The following is a 19,515-nucleotide window of genomic DNA, read 5'->3' on the forward strand; positions in this document are numbered from 1 at the left end:
GGGCACACAGTCTGGCGGGCGTGCATGTGCGTGTACGTGCGTGTTGGTCAAGAGGTGGCCATATGCCGCATACGCACACATTCAGTCCACTACACCCCAAATTATTTTAAGCAATATTAACACAACACAACGAGGACCAGTCTATGCCGGGTCATTTGCGCATGCGTCGGTGCTGCACCACAAACGCTAACAGCGCCAACAGCGTCACCAAAAAATGACTATTTTTAATGACTTCCAGGCGGTATTTTTTATTATAACTACAAGCCATGATAGTTTGACATATCTACGCTTAATGCACTTTAGAATCGTAGCGATCGGCCACTTTGATCGCTCGTTACATGCCCACGAAGAGCCATCTGCTACCGGCACTCTGTCTGACAGCTCTCACCGGCTTAGCAGCATCAGCTGGCCTCACAGCGCTTGACAGTTTGACAGCTAGCCTGCCTAGGCTAATTTACCTTCTACATCAACCAGCAGAGAGGAGACCAGACCACCTTCTCACTTACCCGAGGCCAACCCATCGCATTAGGCCCAGTCTCTGGGCCCTGCGGAACCCACCACAATGACGCCATCACCTACCTCATCTCCAACCTGTGACAGCTGCCTTCGTATGACCCAGAAAGTATCTGAGCTGGAATGCAGAATCTCCAGGCTCCACCAGATCCGCGACGACGAGCTCCTCATTGATACATTCATCGCCTCAGCCGGACTGGGCTCGGACGCCTCCGAGGTGTCCATCGGACCTACCCCAGCGGTGCCTGTGGTAGACACTGTCCTGGCGTACCTAGACGCCCCTGGACCGGTTCCGGGCGTCTCCAACCGCCCTGCCCGCATAGCCGAACTGGACGACACCATCCCGGTGCGTCCGGACACTACTGGCCGCTGGTCCCGGGAGGTTGTTGCGCGCCCACCCGTGCGTCTCCCCATGGCCAGCTCCACTCTGGTTCCATGGAAAACGGCCGGTCGGGGTAAGCCCCGTCCTTGCCCCCCCTCATCGGTCGCACCCATTCCCACCACCAGAAACAAGTTCTCCCCCCTCGACATACAAGAACCCCCCCAGTCCATGATCACAACAACACCCCTCTAGAGCCCGGTTCGTGCTCCGCCTCCACCCGCCGCAAGCTCCTCAGGACAGCCGTTATCAGAAACTCGGAGGGTCTACACCCGAGTAGACTTGGGTGTAAAATGCTCGCACTTAACCTCCGCCGCTCTGTGTCCGCCTACAGGCATTCACATTCACAACACTGACTTCTCACCTCGTCTGACCTGGCTGACCACCCCCACGGAGTGACTACTCCCAGTCACTCCCAACTCACCACCGCCCCCTGCCGGTCGGGCGGACCTCTTAGCCCTATTCCTGCTGCAGTTTCACCTGTAACGTCTCCCTATATTCAGTCACAATATCTAATCCCTGTTCAATTTGGCCAAAGATTTCTTAACAACCACAAGGGCCCCGGAATAAATTCCAACAACCTAATCTATCCTCATTTATCCACCCACACAGACCCAACAAAAAGTACCCCAATCCATATTAAAGTTTCCCTTTTGAATATCAGGTCGCTCAATGAAAAGTCATTTCTTTGTAACAATTTTATTACTTCAAATAATATCGACATCTTTATGCTAATTGAGACATGGGTAAAAAATGATGAATTCACTCTCCTTAATCAGGCCTCCCCTCCTGATTACTCCTACCTACAGAACTCCAGGCCCGCTGGCCGTGGTGGTGGTGTTGCTGCAATTTATAATAATAAGCTCACTTGTATTCCCCTGTCATTTGGTGTCTTCCCCTCATTTGAGTATTTGGCATTTTCTATTAACACATTGAGTGCCAGGGTTTTTTCAAAACAGGGTACCTCCAGTGCCTGGAATTTTAACCATTTTTGGACCTTTTTCAAGTAATAATAATAATAATAAACTTTATTTGTATAGCACCTTTCATGACATGAAATGCAGCGCAAAGTGCTTTACAGAGCAAGAATACAGTTACAGTTACAACCAATTTAACAACAAAGCAAACAAAAAATAAAATAAAATAAAAGCAAAAGCATAAAACATTAAAATAGGCAATACAGTGAGGACTTAAAAATCAACCAAAGAGTCAGCTAAAAGCAAGAGTGAAGAAATAGGTCTTGAGCTGTGCTTTAAAGCTATCGACAGAGGCTGCCTGTTTTAGGTGTAATGGGAGTTTATTCCACACTGTTGGTCCGTAAAAGCAGAATGCTGCTTCACCGTATTTTTTATATGTCATTTTAGGCACCTCGAGTAGGTCAGCACTTGAAGACCTGAGGGTCCGGTTTGGATCATGTCTCTCTAGGCAGTCATAGAGGTAGGAAGGTGCCAGACCATTTAGAGCTTTATAAACTATTAAAAGAATTTTAAAATCAATCCTAAAAACAACCGGGAGCCAGTGTAGTGAAGCTAGTACTGGAGTGATATGTTCTCTCATTCTAGTTTTAGTTAAAATTCTGGCTGCCGCATTTTGAACAAGTTGTAATCTGTCAGTTGTTTTCTTAGGCAGGCCAGAGTAGAGTGCATTGCAGTAATCAAGCCGAGAGAAAACAAAAGCGTGGATCAGCGTTTTTGCGTCGTCTAACGACAGATAGTCTCTAATTCGCGCAATATTTCTAAGATGAAAGAAAGCAATCTTGGTGACATGATTAATGTGTGCATTAAAATTCAATTCAGAGTCGATAATAACCCCCAGGTTCTTTACTGTGGTGTTACTTTCTACAGCCAGGTTACCAAGTCTACTTATTATTAATTCTCTCTGCTCACTGGAGCCAATTATGAGAATTTCTGTTTTATCCTCATTTAGCTTAAGAAAGTTCTCACTCATCCAGCATTTTATACTGGACAGACAGGTCAACAATGGGTCTAGAGCGCAGGGGTCGTCTGGAGCTACCGAAAGATACAGCTGGGTATCATCAGCATAGAAATGGAAGTTCACTCTGTGATCGGCGATGAGTTCTCCCAGTGGTAGTATATACAGGGAGAACAATAAGGGACCCAGAATTGAGCCCTGTGGAATACCAGAACAGATGTCATGTTTGTCTGAGTCAAAATTAGCTAGGCTGACAAAATAGCTTCTGCCTGTTAGGTAAGAGTAAAACCAAGACAAGGCTGTGCCTGACAAACCAATCCAGTACTCCATGCGTTGTAGTAGAATTTTGTGATCAATCGTGTCAAAAGCAGCGGTTAAGTCAAGGAGTAGGAGAACAGATATATTTTTGTTGTCAGCGGACACCCTAAGATCATTAATTACTTTTACAAGTGCCGTTTCTGTGCTATGACCTTTCCTGAAGCCAGATTGGAATTTGTTATGAGTAGTCACAAAACATTTTCAGTGATCACCGTCCTCACGGTGATCCCCTCATTACACACATAGAGGTCTCGTACAATCCGGGGAAAAAGATTAAAAACATTCGGTAATCCGTTCCATAGTTGCAGCCAGTTGAAAATAGTCGAAAATACATCGTAAAAACAAAAAGTACACAGGAGCCGAGATACAGGCTTTTGAAGTCATAACTCAACCAGGAGGTGGATTGGAGTCTAAATCTTCGTAAAATGATATCTCCTGGTGCTGTGAAGGAAAAAAAAAAAAAAAATTTGAAAAAAAAAAAAAAAAAAAAAATCTTTTTTTTTTCATATTTTTTCCCAAAAACGGCCATAACCGTTTTTGGCACACCATGTTAAGATCATGAAAAACGGTCCGGACCGTTTTTGGCACTCAATGTGTTAAGCACCAACCCACACTGTTTATTCTAGTTTACCGCCCCCCCCCCCCCCCCCAACCCAATAGCTCCTTCATCACCGAGTTCTCTGACCTGCTTTCCCTATCCATGCCCAATTACGACAGGGTGACCCTGCTCGGGGACTACAACATCCACATCTGCTGCCCCAATAATCCGCTGGCAAGAGAATTCCTCACCCTAACACAATCTTTCGATTTTACAATTCAGCCAACTGGCCCTACCCATGTCAAAGGTCACATCCTTGACCTTGTGATGTCCTCTGGCATGAGCATTGTCAACCTGGAAAACAACGCCTCGGAGTGGTCAGCGGTCACTGACCATTCCCTCATCATTTTTGATATGCTAATTGCCCCGCCCCCCCCCAGTAAATTAAGGGCTCCCATTCGCTCTCGCATCATTAACTCTTCAACCTCCGCCAAATTCAGTTCTGTGTTTATCTCCTCTGCCACTCCTCCTGCCCTCTCTCACTCTACTGACAATCAGCTCAGCTACTTTAACACCATCTGCCTAACAACCCTTGACCGTGTCGCTCCTTTTAAATCCCGTACCAACGCACCCAACGTCACCTCACCCTGGCTCAATGATCACACCCGCGCACTTAAAAGAGAACTTAGGAAATCTGTACGGAAATGGAAAGCCACAAAATTACACGTCTTCTACGAAATCATGAAAGATCTCATGAAATCTTACAATAATTCAGTCAAAGATGCCAGAGCAAATTACTTCTCCAACCTCATTGCCAAAAACTCCAGAACTCTCTTTAGGACAATTGAGCACGCCGTCGCCCCGTCGCCCCGTCGCCCCCCCCCCCCCCCCAACCCCAATTTGCTTGCTTCCCCTGAGAGGTGCGAGGAGTTTTTACAATTCTTTTCTAATAAAATAGACCTAATTCGATCCCAGCTGGTCACCTCACAGTCTCCTCTGCCCCCCTTTCAAGAACCAGATGCAGCCACAAGCCTCCCCATGGCCTCATTTTCCTCTTTCAACCAGATATCACTTTCAACCCTCCAGAATACAATAGCCCACATGAAGTCCAGCTCATGTCCCCTAGATCTTATTCCCACCAGCCTTCTGAAGGAGATCCTTCCCACCGTCGGTCCCCATATTCTAGCTATAGTGAACAGCTCACTGTCCTCTGGGTCCGTTCCCACCCATTTTAAAACCGCACTAGTCACTCCCCTCCTCAAAAAAGCAAACCTTGACCCCTCTGCCATGAACAACTACAGACCTATATCCAAACTACCCTTTCTGTCCAAAGTTGTTGAAAGGGTAGTTTTCACTCAGCTCGTGGGCCATCTGAGTGGAAACTGCCTTTTCGAAAAATTTCAGTCGGGCTTCCGTGCTCTTCATAGCACGGAGACGGCTCTCCTGAAAGTTACTAATGACCTCCTCATGGCCGCTGACTTAGGAAACTGTTCCATCCTCGTCCTACTGGACTTGACTGCGGCCTTCGATACGATCGACCACGCAGTCCTGATCAGCCGGCTGGAAAACCATGTGGGTATTTCAGGCACCGCCCTTGAGTGGTTTAGATCCTACTTATCCGGCAGACTTGTCTCCATTGGCATCGGTGATGCAACCTCATCCTTAGCCCCCCTACATTCCGGCGTCCCCCAAGGTTCGATCCTTGGCCCCATCCTCTTCTCCCTTTATATGCTTCCCCTTGGTAACATCATCCATAGTCACAACATCCAATTTCACTGCTATGCCGATGACACCCAATTATATCTCCCCATCACTCCAAACGACTCCTCCAGTATACCCAGACTTCACGCATGCCTAGCTGACATCAAACTCTGGATGTGTAGCAATTTCCTACAATTGAATGATTCCAAATCCGAGGTTTTAGTATTTGGCCCGCCCCAGCAAAGAGCCGTGCTGGGTCTAAACTTGGGCTCTTTAGCTCCAAAACTGAAGCCCTCAGTAAGGAACTGGGGGTCGCCCTTGATCCTGACCTCAATTTTGAAGGCCATATAAAAAAGGTCATTCAGATATCCTTCTACCACCTCAGAAACATCGTGAAAATTAAGCCCTTCCTTTCCACCCCTGATTTAACTAAAGTAATTCATGCATTCATCTATTCACGCCTTGACTACTGCAACTCCCTATATTCCGGTCTTTCTAATAAATCAATACAACGGTTACAACTGGTCCAGAACGCTGCCGCCCGGGTCCTGACCGGCACTAGAAAGTACGACCATATCTCACCAATTCTAGCATCCCTACATTGGCTTCCAATCGCTTTCAGAATTTATTTTAACATTTTATTAATTACCTTTAAGGCCATCTCTGGTCTGGCCCCTTCTTACATCTCTGACCTACTCGAGCCATACAAACCAGAGCGCAATTTGAGGTCTTCAGACAAAGCTCTACTCGTAATCCCATTCTCCCATAAAACAACAAAAGGTGATCGGGCCTTCGCTATTAGAGCCCCGACTCTCTGGAATGCCCTCCCCTTAGGGATCAGGCTTGCAGAGTCTGTGCCCTGTTTCAAATCCCTCCTGAAAACCCACTTATATAGAGTCGCTTTTATTACCTAAAGACTTTTAACCCATTGTGTCTTACTGTATTGCTGCATCATTTTTTATTACTATGATTATTACTATTATTATTATTTCTTTCCTCTATTGCTTTTAATGTTTTCTTATTTCTGTGCTCTCCTACTGTATGGTGTATTTTATCTCTGTGAAGCACTTTGTAACTTTGTTTCGAAAGGTGCTATATAATTAAAGCTTTATTATTATTATTTATTATTATTATTAAAGTAAGTAGGGAAACATTTGTAAGTCTAAGTAGGGAAACCAAACAAATTGGCCCAAGTCACATTGTCTTTGACTTAGGCAAAATAAAATGGCCTAGATCACACTCCTGACATAGGCCATTATACTACTGTGGTGGGAACAGCATGATCTTTTCAATAAGGATATACTGTAAAGGCAATTTTACCAGAGATGGCCAGTGTCACAAAGAGCTGATTTAGGCAAAAATAAAAATGTCCCAAAAAAATTTACGTAGGCCATTATTTTAAGAAGGTGACAATATATGGTTGGGGTAGTTAACCCTATAACCCTATATCTATAACCCTATATGTTCTGTACCATATACTGTAGCTAGCAAGCCTTAGTGTGTGTGTGTGTGTGTGTGTGTGTGTGTGTGTGTGTGTGTGTGTGTGTGTGTGTGTGTGTGTGTGTGTGTGTGTGTGTGTGTGTGTGTGTGTGTGTGTGTGTGTGTGTGTGTGGAAAAAGTAATATTGCAATGTATAAATACTCCATTACAACAACAAAAAGTCTGGGGAAGAAAATGTACTTGAGTACAAGTACACAAGTATTGGTATCAAAATGTACTTAAAGTACCAAAAGTAGAAAGTGTTTTAGATATTTTTGCAAATCTCAAAGTGCTACAGGGTTTAAAAACATGGCATAAAATAACAAAGGCAACCAAACAATTACATGAGAACCTACTAGACTATATGGTCAAATTGCACATGAATTGGATCAGATTCATATGGAATATTAAAACAGCTGGAACTACTGGAGTCACTTATTTCGATAGGTCACCAGTGTTGGAACACAATTTTAGGCTCAGGTGAGTTCATTGGATCCTGCACTTTAGTTAGCTTTATTGAATTCATTCCTTTGAATTGTATTTCTTTGGAAGATTATTTTGGCACTTTTCTGTCCATGTGATTATTGTGATACGAAGTTGATGATAAAAGTGACCGCTTCTGTAACTTAGTCATACTTCTCTCTTTTTTTTTATCTTGGTACAGATGCCGAGGTGTGTCCTCTATTACTCCTTCATCATCTTCTCTAAAAGGCTTCCCGGACACACACACACACACACACACACACACACACACACACACACACACACACACACACACACACACACACACACACACACACACACACACACACACACACACACACACACACACACACACACACACACAGGTCATTGCTCATCTGACTTACAGTAGAAGTGAAGACAGTATCTGCGCCTCACTAGCTATATGGTACAGAACATAATATATATAGGGTTAACTACCCCAACCTATCGTCACCTTCTTAAAATAATGGCCTACGTCATTTTTTGAGGACATTTTAATTTGTACCTAAATCAGCTCTTTGTGACACTGTCCATCTCTGGTAAAATTGCCTTTACAGTATATCCTTATTGAAACAAATAAGACGCGTGCACGCGGGAAACGAACGCAAAAAAAAAAGAAAAAGTAACCAATAAAAAAAAATGACCAAAAAGTGTTTGAAGTGCCTGTTTCACCCACTTCCGGGGGGCGGAGCCAAAATCCGAGCCCGAAGTATTTGTTCGTAGACCCCACTTAGGGGGCGTAGAAAAAGTTTCGGAGCGATTCAGGCACTTTTCATTTAACATGGGGTTTCAATGGGGAGTTTTTAGGAGCCTTCTCCGGGGCGTGGCTTCCGGGGGAAGGGGCGGGCTTAAACGCAACCTTGACATGTGTGTTCAGTTTTCAAAGACCTTTCATTTGATGTATGGTACGTCTAAATTGGACATTTACTTATCTCAGAGGGGCTGCACACAGGCAGTGCACACAATACTGCACACAGATACACAGACCCACAACCTGAGCACGGTTTCATAGTAAGCTCCACTTGCGGAGGCGCGCCTCCTTCCGCTGCGTTCGCAAACATCATGCTGCTCCCACCACAGTAGTATAATGGCCTATGTCAAGAGTGTGATCTAGGCCTACATTTTGTCGGAGCTTTGATGAATCTGACGGCTGAAACCGAGCGTCATTTAAATAACACGCCCTTAAATAAACGCCCCCCGATTTTACGACATGACGAACCGGAATACGTGAAAAAAAGCATGGAGAAGAGTTTCGCCCGCCTCACTGCCTGTCAAGTCACACACGTCACATACACGCACGTTTGTATATTAAATAATTTAACCCATGCTGAGCAGCACGCATTTGAGTTAAATAACACTAAAATAAAGCAGTCATGTAGGCTATTCCCCGTGAGACTCGGGCGAGCTGCAGTGAGTCCCGTGCCGTCACGTTAATGAGAGATAGCCTGGACTGGAGAGCAGCCACTCATAACTGAACGTTTATGGAGCGACTGATGAATGAATGCATAAACATTAATGGATAAAGGCTGGTGTGTGCTGGGAGGGTTAAATGTCCGATCTCCCGGTGGTCCAAATTAATCCGCACCTGCGCTGGGCAAAGTTTTGGAGCGTCGGGTTTATATCCGCAACCCAGGTGGTAGCCTACATAACTCCATAGGACACACTACTGTAAGTTTAATAATAATAATAATAATAATAAACTTTATTTGTATAGCACCTTTCATGACATGAAATGCAGTGCAAAGTGCTTTACAGAGCAAGAATACAAATACAGTTACAACCAATTTAACAATAAAGCAAAACAAATAAAATAAAGTAAGATAAAAGCAAAAGCATAAAACAACATTAAAATAGGCAATACTGTGAGGACTTAAAAATCAACTAAAAGCAAGAGTGAAGAAATAGGTCTTGAGCTGTGCTTTAAAGCTATCGACAGAGGCTGCCTGTCTTAGGTGTAATGGGAGTTTATTCCACACTGTCGGTCCGTAAAAGCAGAATGCTGCTTCACCGTATTTTTTATATGTCATTGTAGGCACCTCGAGCTGGTCAGCACTTGAAGACCTGAGGGGCCGGTTTGGAACATATCTCTCTAGGCAGTCATAGAGGTAGGAAGGTGCCAGACCATTTAGAGCTTTATAAACTATTAAAAGAATTTTAAAATCAATCCTAAAAACAACCGGGAGCCAGTGTAGTGAAGCTAGAACTGGAGTGATATGTTCTCTCATCCATCTCATTTAGAGACCTCACTGTCCATGAAAGCATTACAGCTCCCGAAAATGCTCTAGCATAAGCGCTGAAATATTTTGAAAATAGCAGACCTACAAGCTCACAACGTGTCGCAATGCGATTTTCAAATAGCCAATGCAGACGGATCTGCAATCTTATCTGAATGACAGTTTTGCAGTTTGTTTAAATGAGTTTATAAAATGTTACATTTTCACAGGGATGATTTATTAGTGTGTTAGATATACATTTTGGAGTGGATACATGTGTTCAGATGCCTGTCAGACGATGCTGCACCGCATGTCTAAAATGGAACAAACAAATATTTGAATATTTAATTATGTTATATACGATATATATCCTATATTAAAATTGCCTAGAGGGTCAACTGACGGGCGGGCGGACGGACGGACGGTGGACGTCACAAACGTCAAGACCTGCAAGGCGCAGGCGTTTCTCCGATCCACACCAAACTTGGCACAAACACTGTTCAGGAGTCTGCCATGAAGACAGTCACACCCAGAAAACTAAATGGCATACATATGAGCCATGACAGCAGTGTTTAACACTTCAAATGGCCATAATTCGGTGACCATTGCTCTGATCAACGCAATATAGGGCTGGATATGCAGCCTTCAATTTTGTGTGTTTGTGTGTGTGTGTGTGTGTGTGTGTGTGTGTGTGTGTGTGTGTGTGTGTGTGTGTGTGTGTGTGTGTGTGTGTGTGTGTGTGTGTGTGTGTGTGTGTGTGTGTGTGTGTGTGTGTGTGCGTGCGCGTGGGCGTGTGTGCGCGTGCATGCTTGTGTTCGGGAAGCCTTTGAGAGAAGATGACAAAGGAGTAATAGAGGGCACACCGCAGCATCTGTACCAAGATAAAAAAAAAGAGAGAAGTATGACTATGTTACAGAAGCGGTCACTTTTATCATCAACTTCATGTGAAAATGTGTTCGTAGATCGTATCACATGGACTGAAAAGTTGCAAAATAATCTTCCAAATTATTGTAACACAAAGGAATTAATTAAACTGAAGTGCAAAATGCAAGGAATTAAGTCTTAAATTGTGTCATTTAAAGAAAAGATCAAAATCTGACAGCAGCAGTTGGTGTTTCAATAAAAAAATAAAAATCAGATTCTGTGCCCATATAATTGTAACCAGCCCTTTCACCTGACGAGACATCTCAATAGCAAGGCTTATGCAAAGGCTAAAATGTAATTTAGATAGCATGTTATGTAGACAGACGCCAGGTTCATTTGGTAACCTGGCATCCTATAGTGTGTATTGTTTCATTGTACAGATTATTGTTTTTGCTATATTATACTGTTTATTTAGACTGATGATAGGTTCTTGGTTCACCTTTCAGCTATTCATAGTCGCACCGCTTGATTCAATGTAGCGGCCTCACGGGCACACAGTCTGTCGGGCGTGCATGTGCGTGTACGTGCGTGTTGGTCAAGAGGTGGCCATATGCCGCATACGCACAAATTCAGTCCACTACACCCCGGCCAAATTATTTTAAGCAATATATATATATATATATTTTGGCCTAAGTAGGGAAAAATAAATTGGCCCAAGTCACATTGTCTTTGACTTAGGCAAAATAAAATGGCCTACATCACACTCTTGACATAGGCCATTATACTACTGTGGTGGCATGATCTTTTCAATAAGGATATACTGTAAAGGTAATTTTACCAGAGATGGCCAGTGTCACAAAGAGCTTATTTAGGCAAAAATAAAAATGTCCTCAAAAAATGACGTAGGCCATTATTTTAAGAAGGTGACGGTATATGGTTGGGGTAGTTAACCCTATAACCCTATGTATCTATAACCCTATATGTTCTGTACCATATAGCTAGCAAGCCTTAGATACTGTCTTCACTTGTAAGTTAAAGGAGCACTGACCTTTGGGCCCCTGTGTGTGTGTGTGTGTGTGTGTGTGTGTGTGTGTGTGTGTGTGTGTGTGTGTGTGTGTGTGTGTGTGTGTGTGTGTGTGTGTGTGTGTGTGTGTGTACACGTTACAGAAGCGGTCACTTTTATCATCAACTTCATGTTGAAATGTGTTGTCCGTAGATCGTATCACAATAATCACATGGACAGAAAAAATAATCTCATAAAGTAATACAATTCAAAGGAATTAATTCAATAAAGCTAACTAAAGTGTCTAAAATTGTGTTCCAACACTGGTGACCTATCGAAATAAGTACTCCAGCAGTTCCAGCTGTTTTAATATTCCATATGAATTCATGTAAATGTTTACCCTCTAGTCTAGTAGGTTCCCATGTAATTGTTTGGTTGCCTTTGTTGTTTTATGCCATGTTTTTAAACCCTGTAGCACCTTGAGGTTTGCAAAAATGTAAAGTATGTTATGAATAAAATGTGTTATTGTCTCCGCCAGGCCGAAAGGCATGGCGAGTGAGTATGACAGTATGTTTTGCACCCTGTCCGTCCGTGTGTCCGTCCGTCGGCCCCTCCGTCTGTGGACAGCTAATCTCCGCCACCGTTGGCATGCTCGCAGCGAAACCGTGCATGCGCAATCCCTGGATGCCAGAGCAGAATCTCTGCCCCAAATTTTTCACATGGGCCTGTTATAGCGCCACAAGGAGGCCGTTTTTTGCCAAACACGTTCTTTGACAGTTCTCCTACAGATTTTGTCTAAACATCACGCAAATTGCTACACAGTATCTAGTCATTAAACGAAACAGGTCTTTCCAATTTTTCATATTCCATTCTGATTGGCTAAGAATGTCTTCCAAAGTTTGCAGAAGTGCTCCGTTTTTAACAAAATGCCTCAAGTCATGAAGACAGCTTGTGATTTCTCTGCAATTTTGCACGCACATTCCCACTAGGCCGAGGAAGAAATGCCACTTGAAAATTTTCAATTCAGCCTCATGCTGGCACTATAACAGGCCGATTCATGTTTTTACCAATAACTACACCGATCTGTGTAAAACTTTGTATGCGCACTCCCTAAAGGCCAAGGAAAAACCTTTGCCCTGCATTTTTCACATCTAGCGCCACCAGGATGCAGACTTCTATAAAACACATTTTTGGATATTACTCCTTCAGATTTTATCTAAAATTCATGCAAATCGGTACACATAATCTCTATAGTCATGTGATCAAGACGGATCTGTTAGATTTTTCATATTCCATCCTGATTGGCTAAGAATCATGAACGCAGAGTCCGATTGCGGTGAAACTTTGCACGCACATTCGCACTAGGTTGAGGAACAAATGCCACCATTTCAACATTGCCCATTATAGCGCCACCAGGAGGCCGCAAATCGGTACACATGATCTCTATAGTCAAGTGATCAAGACGGATCCGTCCAATTTTTCATATTCCATCCTGATTGGTGAATTCCGAACATTGCTGGCCCACAATTACCTACCTGACCTGGCGGAGACGGAGACCTGTGCTATCAGCTGGCATAATCAGGGATGTAGTGGACTGAATATTCGCCTATACGGCGTATAGCCACCTCTTTCGACCAACACGCACGTGCCCGCAGATGCACTGGTGTGCATGTGAGTGCCTGCGAGACTGCGTGCCCGCTAAATGGAATCAAGTGGTGCGACTATGAATGCCTGGGTGATTTGCACACATAGTCACATAGTCTAAATCTTTAAATAAGAAAGAGGCAAGCATTGTGAAAGTAGCCGACCTACAAGCTCACAACGCTTCACAATGCGAGGCGTTGCGAGCTTGTAGTTCTGCTATTTTCACAATGTTTAACTGGAACCGAGTCAAACTAAATGTAATGCCTACAATTCCAAGTACTGGGGGTCCACATCTCAAATATGATTCTTTTGTTGGGACGCGGCTTGAATAGTTTGGGTTCACAACGAGTCGCTTTGCGACGTGTTGTGAGCTTGTAGATTGGCTATTTTCAAATAGCCTAAGTATGTATAGGGCTGAAGTCGGCAATGCATGTTTTGTAATAATAATCTAAATCTACATTGAATTTTATTCATAACACACTTTACATTTTTGCAAACCTAGAAGTGCTACAGGGTTTAAAAACATGGCATAAAATAACAAAGGCAACCAAACAATTACATGGGAACCTACTAGACTAGAGGGTCAAATTTCACATGAATTCATATGGAATATGAAAACAGCTGGAACTACTGGAGTCACTTATTTCGATAGGTCACCAGTGTTGGAACACAATTTTAGACTCAGGTGAGTTCATTGGATCGTGCACTTCAGTTAGCTTTATTGAATCAATTCCTTTGAATTGTATTACAAGATTATTTTGGCACTTTTCTGTCCATGTGATGATTGTGATACGATCTACGGAAAACACATTTCAATATGAAGTTGATGATAAAAGTGACCGCTTCTGTAACTTAGTCATACTTCTCTCTTTTTTTTATCTTGGTACAGATGCTGAGGTGTGTCCCCTATTACTCCTTCATCATCTTCACACTTCACACACACACACACACACACACACACACACACACACACACACACACACACACACACACACACACACACACACACACACACACACACACACACACACACACACACACACACCCCCCCCCCAGTGGTTATGAATTCAGTAACTATAAATCACATGACTAAAGAACAAATGGCACATGCAGTTATGCATATTAACATGTTGACTCCCATGCAGACACTAGCCACGCCCCCTTTACAAAAGTATATTAAAAGCTGTTAACGCTGCTGCTCAATGTGTCATTTGAACCTCTGTGTCCAACACAATGCGTCTGATCATACTCATCCTTGGCCTCGTGCTATTAGATGGTAAGTCTGTTTTTCTTTCTTATCTGTTTTAGTTTAAAGGAGTAGTTCACCCAATAAACTACTTATTTTCTGTCAATTGCACACCCCATGAAGCCTTGAATTCATGGAGACTTTTTAATCATCACATTATTGGCTCAGGAATGCGACAAAAACTAACAAATCTCCATGAATTCAAGGCTTCATGGGGTGTGCAATTGACAGAAAATAAGTATTTTTTGGGCAAACTACTCCTTTAACCATTTAAAAACCAGGAAAGCATCTGTGTCATTTTACATCATTTTGCATTACAATCTTTTAACCTTATTTTATATTTTAGCTATTCTAAAATAGCAGATGTACAAGCTCATAGCACGTCACTTTGTGCTGCTCTCTGAGCTTGTAGATCTGTTTTTTTTTATTGTGAACATTTTGTGCAAATATTTATATATAATTCTCTCTCTTTTAAAAAAAAGGAAAAATTTGTTTTACTACCGGGGGTCCCTGGAAATTATTGAAAATTTTGAGATGGGGTCAGCAACCAAATAAATATAATTGTTGGGGTCAGCCTCAGGTCTTAATGAGTAATTAGTTTTTTAATTGTATGATATTGTCTACCTGTTGCATTAGCCTCGGTGTCTGCCTTGAAGTGTCACCTATGTGACATGACTGTCACAGACAAAGCCTTGCATGACTGCAAGAAGAACGAACTATGCACCGGCGACAAGAATCAATGCTACACATCAAAAGGTAATTATCCTATGGCTTCAGACAATCACTTGTCCTGTGTACATGAATATGTCACATTCCTCATCTCAGAAAAAAATGCAATGATCTTTCTAGACTTTAGAAGGCCCCTATTTTGCACACCGCCTTACCCCTTATGCCTAAACATTTTAGGCATGTATATACTATTTCGAAAAACATTTTGAAACCACTCAACTAGCCGATCTACAAGCTCACAACGTGACAATGTAGGTCGCTTGATTCAGTATTTATATATTTGGTATTCATTTTATCAGACAAGCCCCCTAACTACACAAACCCATTGTAACTTCAACCTCCATTTGAACCATGTTAGATTCATTGAAAATACCCGTCCTTCGTTCTGGGGACTCACTGCCCTCCTAATACATGAGGGTTATGTTATTGTTGCCTCCAAAACATTAAAAAAGGGAAAAAGAGTAATTGTAATTGAAAAAACACATCAACTTAAAAACTGTCTGGAACACAAAAGCCTGAGTAGACGTTAAAATGACCCCAGACATGTTTGAACGTGAAATATCCCTTTAAATACAGAGAGTAAGTGTGTGTGTGTGTGTGTGTGTGTGTGTGTGTGTGTGTGTGTGTGTGTGTGTGTGTGTGTGTGTGTGTGTGTGTGTGTGTGTGTGTGTGTGTGTGTGTGTGTGTGTGCACGTTCACAGTGGGTGGAAAGGAGAAGAAGGGCTGCATCGCGAAGACTGAATGTAAACCCCCAACGGTCTGCTGCGAAAAGGAATTGTGCAACAAAGCCGCAGCCCCCCCAGCCAAACACGCCGGAGCCACCAACGCCGGAGCCACCAACGCCGGAGCCACCAACGCCGCAGCCACCATCTCTGCTGTGAGCCTGTTGCTCCTGATCGCCCCGATGGTCCCTGTCGCTCTGTTCAACTGAAGGATTCTCTCTGCTTCAGCTTGACCCTTACATCTAGTATGATGTCTCTAACTGCTATCAGTCTAGCTCAGGGGTCGGTAACCTTTTTGACACGAAGTGCCATGTTGTCATTGTCTTGATAGACATATCATATGTGCCATACTACAAACATTACGTTTAATTATGACACCACGTCATATATTTCCAAAGGATTTTGATCGTCCATAGGCTACATAGCAAACGTTATTTTTTTCATTCTTCTACGTTATTTAGAAATACTTTCTTTCACATCAGGATGTTCGAGCAAGTTTGAATGAATGTAGAATTATGTGCAGGATGTAATTTGTTTCTGTTGTGATGTGAGGGGACTTAATTTAACTGACTAAACTTTTTTTGAAAATTTTATTTTAAAATAAATCTTCTCTCTCACACTTATGCCAGTGTGCCAGTGATCACCCTCCACTGTGCCCATGTTGGCACAGTGTCTAAGGTTGCCTAACCCCCTCTAGCCAATCCCCTCCCCAAATCTTCCTCACTGATTTACCACTGCTTGTTTTTCCATATTTTAATAATAAACCTTCTGGTTAAAGCATTCATCCATTTGTATTAACAGTATTTATTTACAATCCCGTCACCACAATACAATGTTGGCATTGTACCTTATTATGCAAACTATATTATACTATACTATATATTATATATTATATTACACTATATACTATATCATTGTACTAATATAATTATAATTTATATTATGAATATTATTATGATTTATACCATTATAATTATATATAATGTAAATTATACTATACTATACTATATTATTATACTATTATGCAAATTACAGAAGCATTGAATCTGAACATTTCTGAACCAGAAATCCATTTCATATCAAATTCATAGTTTTAACTGCTTGTGTTGCTGTCGGTGTTTAGAGAGAATAAAAAACGCTATATTTAAGCATCTTCTGTTCATGAAATATCATAACACAAATGATACTTTTTATTACGCAACTACGCATGATTGTGAAACAATGAGATAGATGTTTGATCTGAATCCCTCATCCCCACTCTTCTCTTATATCGTCTCTGTCGGATGAAAACCTCATACTTTATGTCCAAAACTGTCACTTTTCAGGATTCAAATTTAAAAAATAGCAAAAGTAGCAGATCTACAAGCTCAAAACGCTGCATTTCGAGCTTGTGGATCTGCTACTCTTTATGCTTTTGTGCGACGCTGTAGTATGATCAAGTAGGGCGATAATTGATTTACGAAAAAGAAGTTAGAAGTTAAAATATGGAGATAAGAGGTTTCTGCTCGATAGCGACAATGTGAGTTTGTTTACGGCTATAATTACATTTTCTCTGACATAATTACACACAGTCAGGAGGGGCAATTGAGAATAGTTCTTCAGAAATTACGTTTGGTAAATTGTTTGGGTAAAAGCTGAAAGTCTAGCTGAAGGCCGGGACCCATGTTTGGGTCGTAAGTAAATATTCCCTTTCTTTTTTAGTTTCCTACAATTAAAAACATATCTATATATTTCAAGAGATTTAAAAAAATGTTTTAAAAAAAGTATTTCCATTATTATTAAAATTATTTATAAATCAATAATTTCAATAAATACAAAACTAAAAGAATAAGAAGAAGTGAAAATAGCAGATCCACAGGCTCGCAACGGCGTTATTAGAATATTATGACCCCCAAATAATCTTTCAAAAAACTTAACTCAAATAAGAGTATTGGCCCCGATTCATAACGAGGGTCGTAAATATGGTGTAAATAAAGTTTGTAAAGGAGTTCGTATTTTTGGTACTCACAAACGAATGTGCAATTCATAAAGGAGTCCCCAGAACGTCCTTCGTTCTGGGGACTCACTGCCCTCCTAATACATGAGGGTTATGTTATTGTTGCCTCCAAAACATTAAAAAAGGGAAAAAGAGTAATTGTAATTGAAAAAACACATCAACTTAAAAACTGTCTGGAACACAAAAGCCTGAGTAGACGTTAAAATGACCCCAGACATGTTTGAACGTGAAATATCCCTTTAAATACAGAGAGTAAGTGTGTGTGTGTGTGTGTGTGTGTGTGTGTGTGTGTGTGTGTGTGTGTGTGTGTGTGTGTGTGTGTGTGTGTGTGTGTGTGTGTGTGTGTGTGTGTGTGTGTGTGTGTGTGTGTGTGTGTGCACGTTCACAGTGGGTGGAAAGGAGAAGAAGGGCTGCATCGCGAAGACTGAATGTAAACCCCCAACGGTCTGCTGCGAAAAGGAATTGTGCAACAAAGCCGCAGCCCCCCCAGCCAAACACGCCGGAGCCACCAACGCCGGAGCCACCAACGCCGGAGCCACCAACGCCGCAGCCACCATCTCTGCTGTGAGCCTGTTGCTCCTGATCGCCCCGATGGTCCCTGTCGCTCTGTTCAACTGAAGGATTCTCTCTGCTTCAGCTTGACCCTTACATCTAGTATGATGTCTCTAACTGCTATCAGTCTAGCTCAGGGGTCGGTAACCTTTTTGACACGAAGTGCCATGTTGTCATTGTCTTGATAGACATATCATATGTGCCATACTACAAACATTACGTTTAATTATGACACCACGTCATATATTTCCAAAGGATTTTGATCGTCCATAGGCTACATAGCAAACGTTATTTTTTTCATTCTTCTACGTTATTTAGAAATACTTTCTTTCACATCAGGATGTTCGAGCAAGTTTGAATGAATGTAGAATTATGTGCAGGATGTAATTTGTTTCTGTTGTGATGTGAGGGGACTTAATTTAACTGACTAAACTTTTTTTGAAAATTTTATTTTAAAATAAATCTTCTCTCTCACACTTATGCCAGTGTGCCAGTGATCACCCTCCACTGTGCCCATGTTGGCACAGTGTCTAAGGTTGCCTAACCCCCTCTAGCCAATCCCCTCCCCAAATCTTCCTCACTGATTTACCACTGCTTGTTTTTCCATATTTTAATAATAAACCTTCTGGTTAAAGCATTCATCCATTTGTATTAACAGTATTTATTTACAATCCCGTCACCACAATACAATGTTGGCATTGTACCTTATTATGCAAACTATATTATACTATACTATATATTATATATTATATTACACTATATACTATATCATTGTACTAATATAATTATAATTTATATTATGAATATTATTATGATTTATACCATTATAATTATATATAATGTAAATTATACTATACTATACTATATTATTATACTATTATGCAAATTACAGAAGCATTGAATCTGAACATTTCTGAACCAGAAATCCATTTCATATCAAATTCATAGTTTTAACTGCTTGTGTTGCTGTCGGTGTTTAGAGAGAATAAAAAACGCTATATTTAAGCATCTTCTGTTCATGAAATATCATAACACAAATGATACTTTTTATTACGCAACTACGCATGATTGTGAAACAATGAGATAGATGTTTGATCTGAATCCCTCATCCCCACTCTTCTCTTATATCGTCTCTGTCGGATGAAAACCTCATACTTTATGTCCAAAACTGTCACTTTTCAG

At 41.7% G+C, this 19,515-nt stretch overlaps 1 protein-coding gene across 1 annotated transcript; it reads left to right on the forward strand.

The window, feature by feature from the left end:
* Positions 1-14,304: 14,304 nt before the first annotated feature.
* Positions 14,305-16,569, forward strand: LOC311060330 (uncharacterized protein). The gene is made up of 3 exons (XM_084078473.1): positions 14,305-14,364; positions 14,971-15,090; positions 15,765-16,569. Exons 1-3 carry the CDS (start codon positions 14,322-14,324, stop codon positions 15,992-15,994), a joined length of 393 nt encoding a protein of 130 aa, XP_083934599.1. The 5' UTR covers positions 14,305-14,321; the 3' UTR covers positions 15,995-16,569.
* The last annotated feature ends 2,946 nt before the right edge of the window (positions 16,570-19,515 follow it).

Source organism: Gymnoscopelus microlampas (assembly GCF_963454915.1).
Source record: "Gymnoscopelus microlampas genome assembly, chromosome: 14".
Taxonomy (NCBI): domain Eukaryota; kingdom Metazoa; phylum Chordata; class Actinopteri; order Myctophiformes; family Myctophidae; genus Gymnoscopelus; species Gymnoscopelus microlampas.

Excerpts from the sequence above, each read along its gene's own strand:
- LOC311060330 (XM_084078473.1), top strand. The coding sequence starts at position 14,322 with ATGCGTCTGATCATACTCATCCTTGGCCTCGTGCTATTAGATG. Across the intron at positions 14,365-14,970 it reads TGGCCTCGTGCTATTAGATG|CCTCGGTGTCTGCCTTGAAG; the intron begins GTAAGTCTGTTT and ends CTGTTGCATTAG. Across the intron at positions 15,091-15,764 it reads TCAATGCTACACATCAAAAG|TGGGTGGAAAGGAGAAGAAG; the intron begins GTAATTATCCTA and ends GCACGTTCACAG.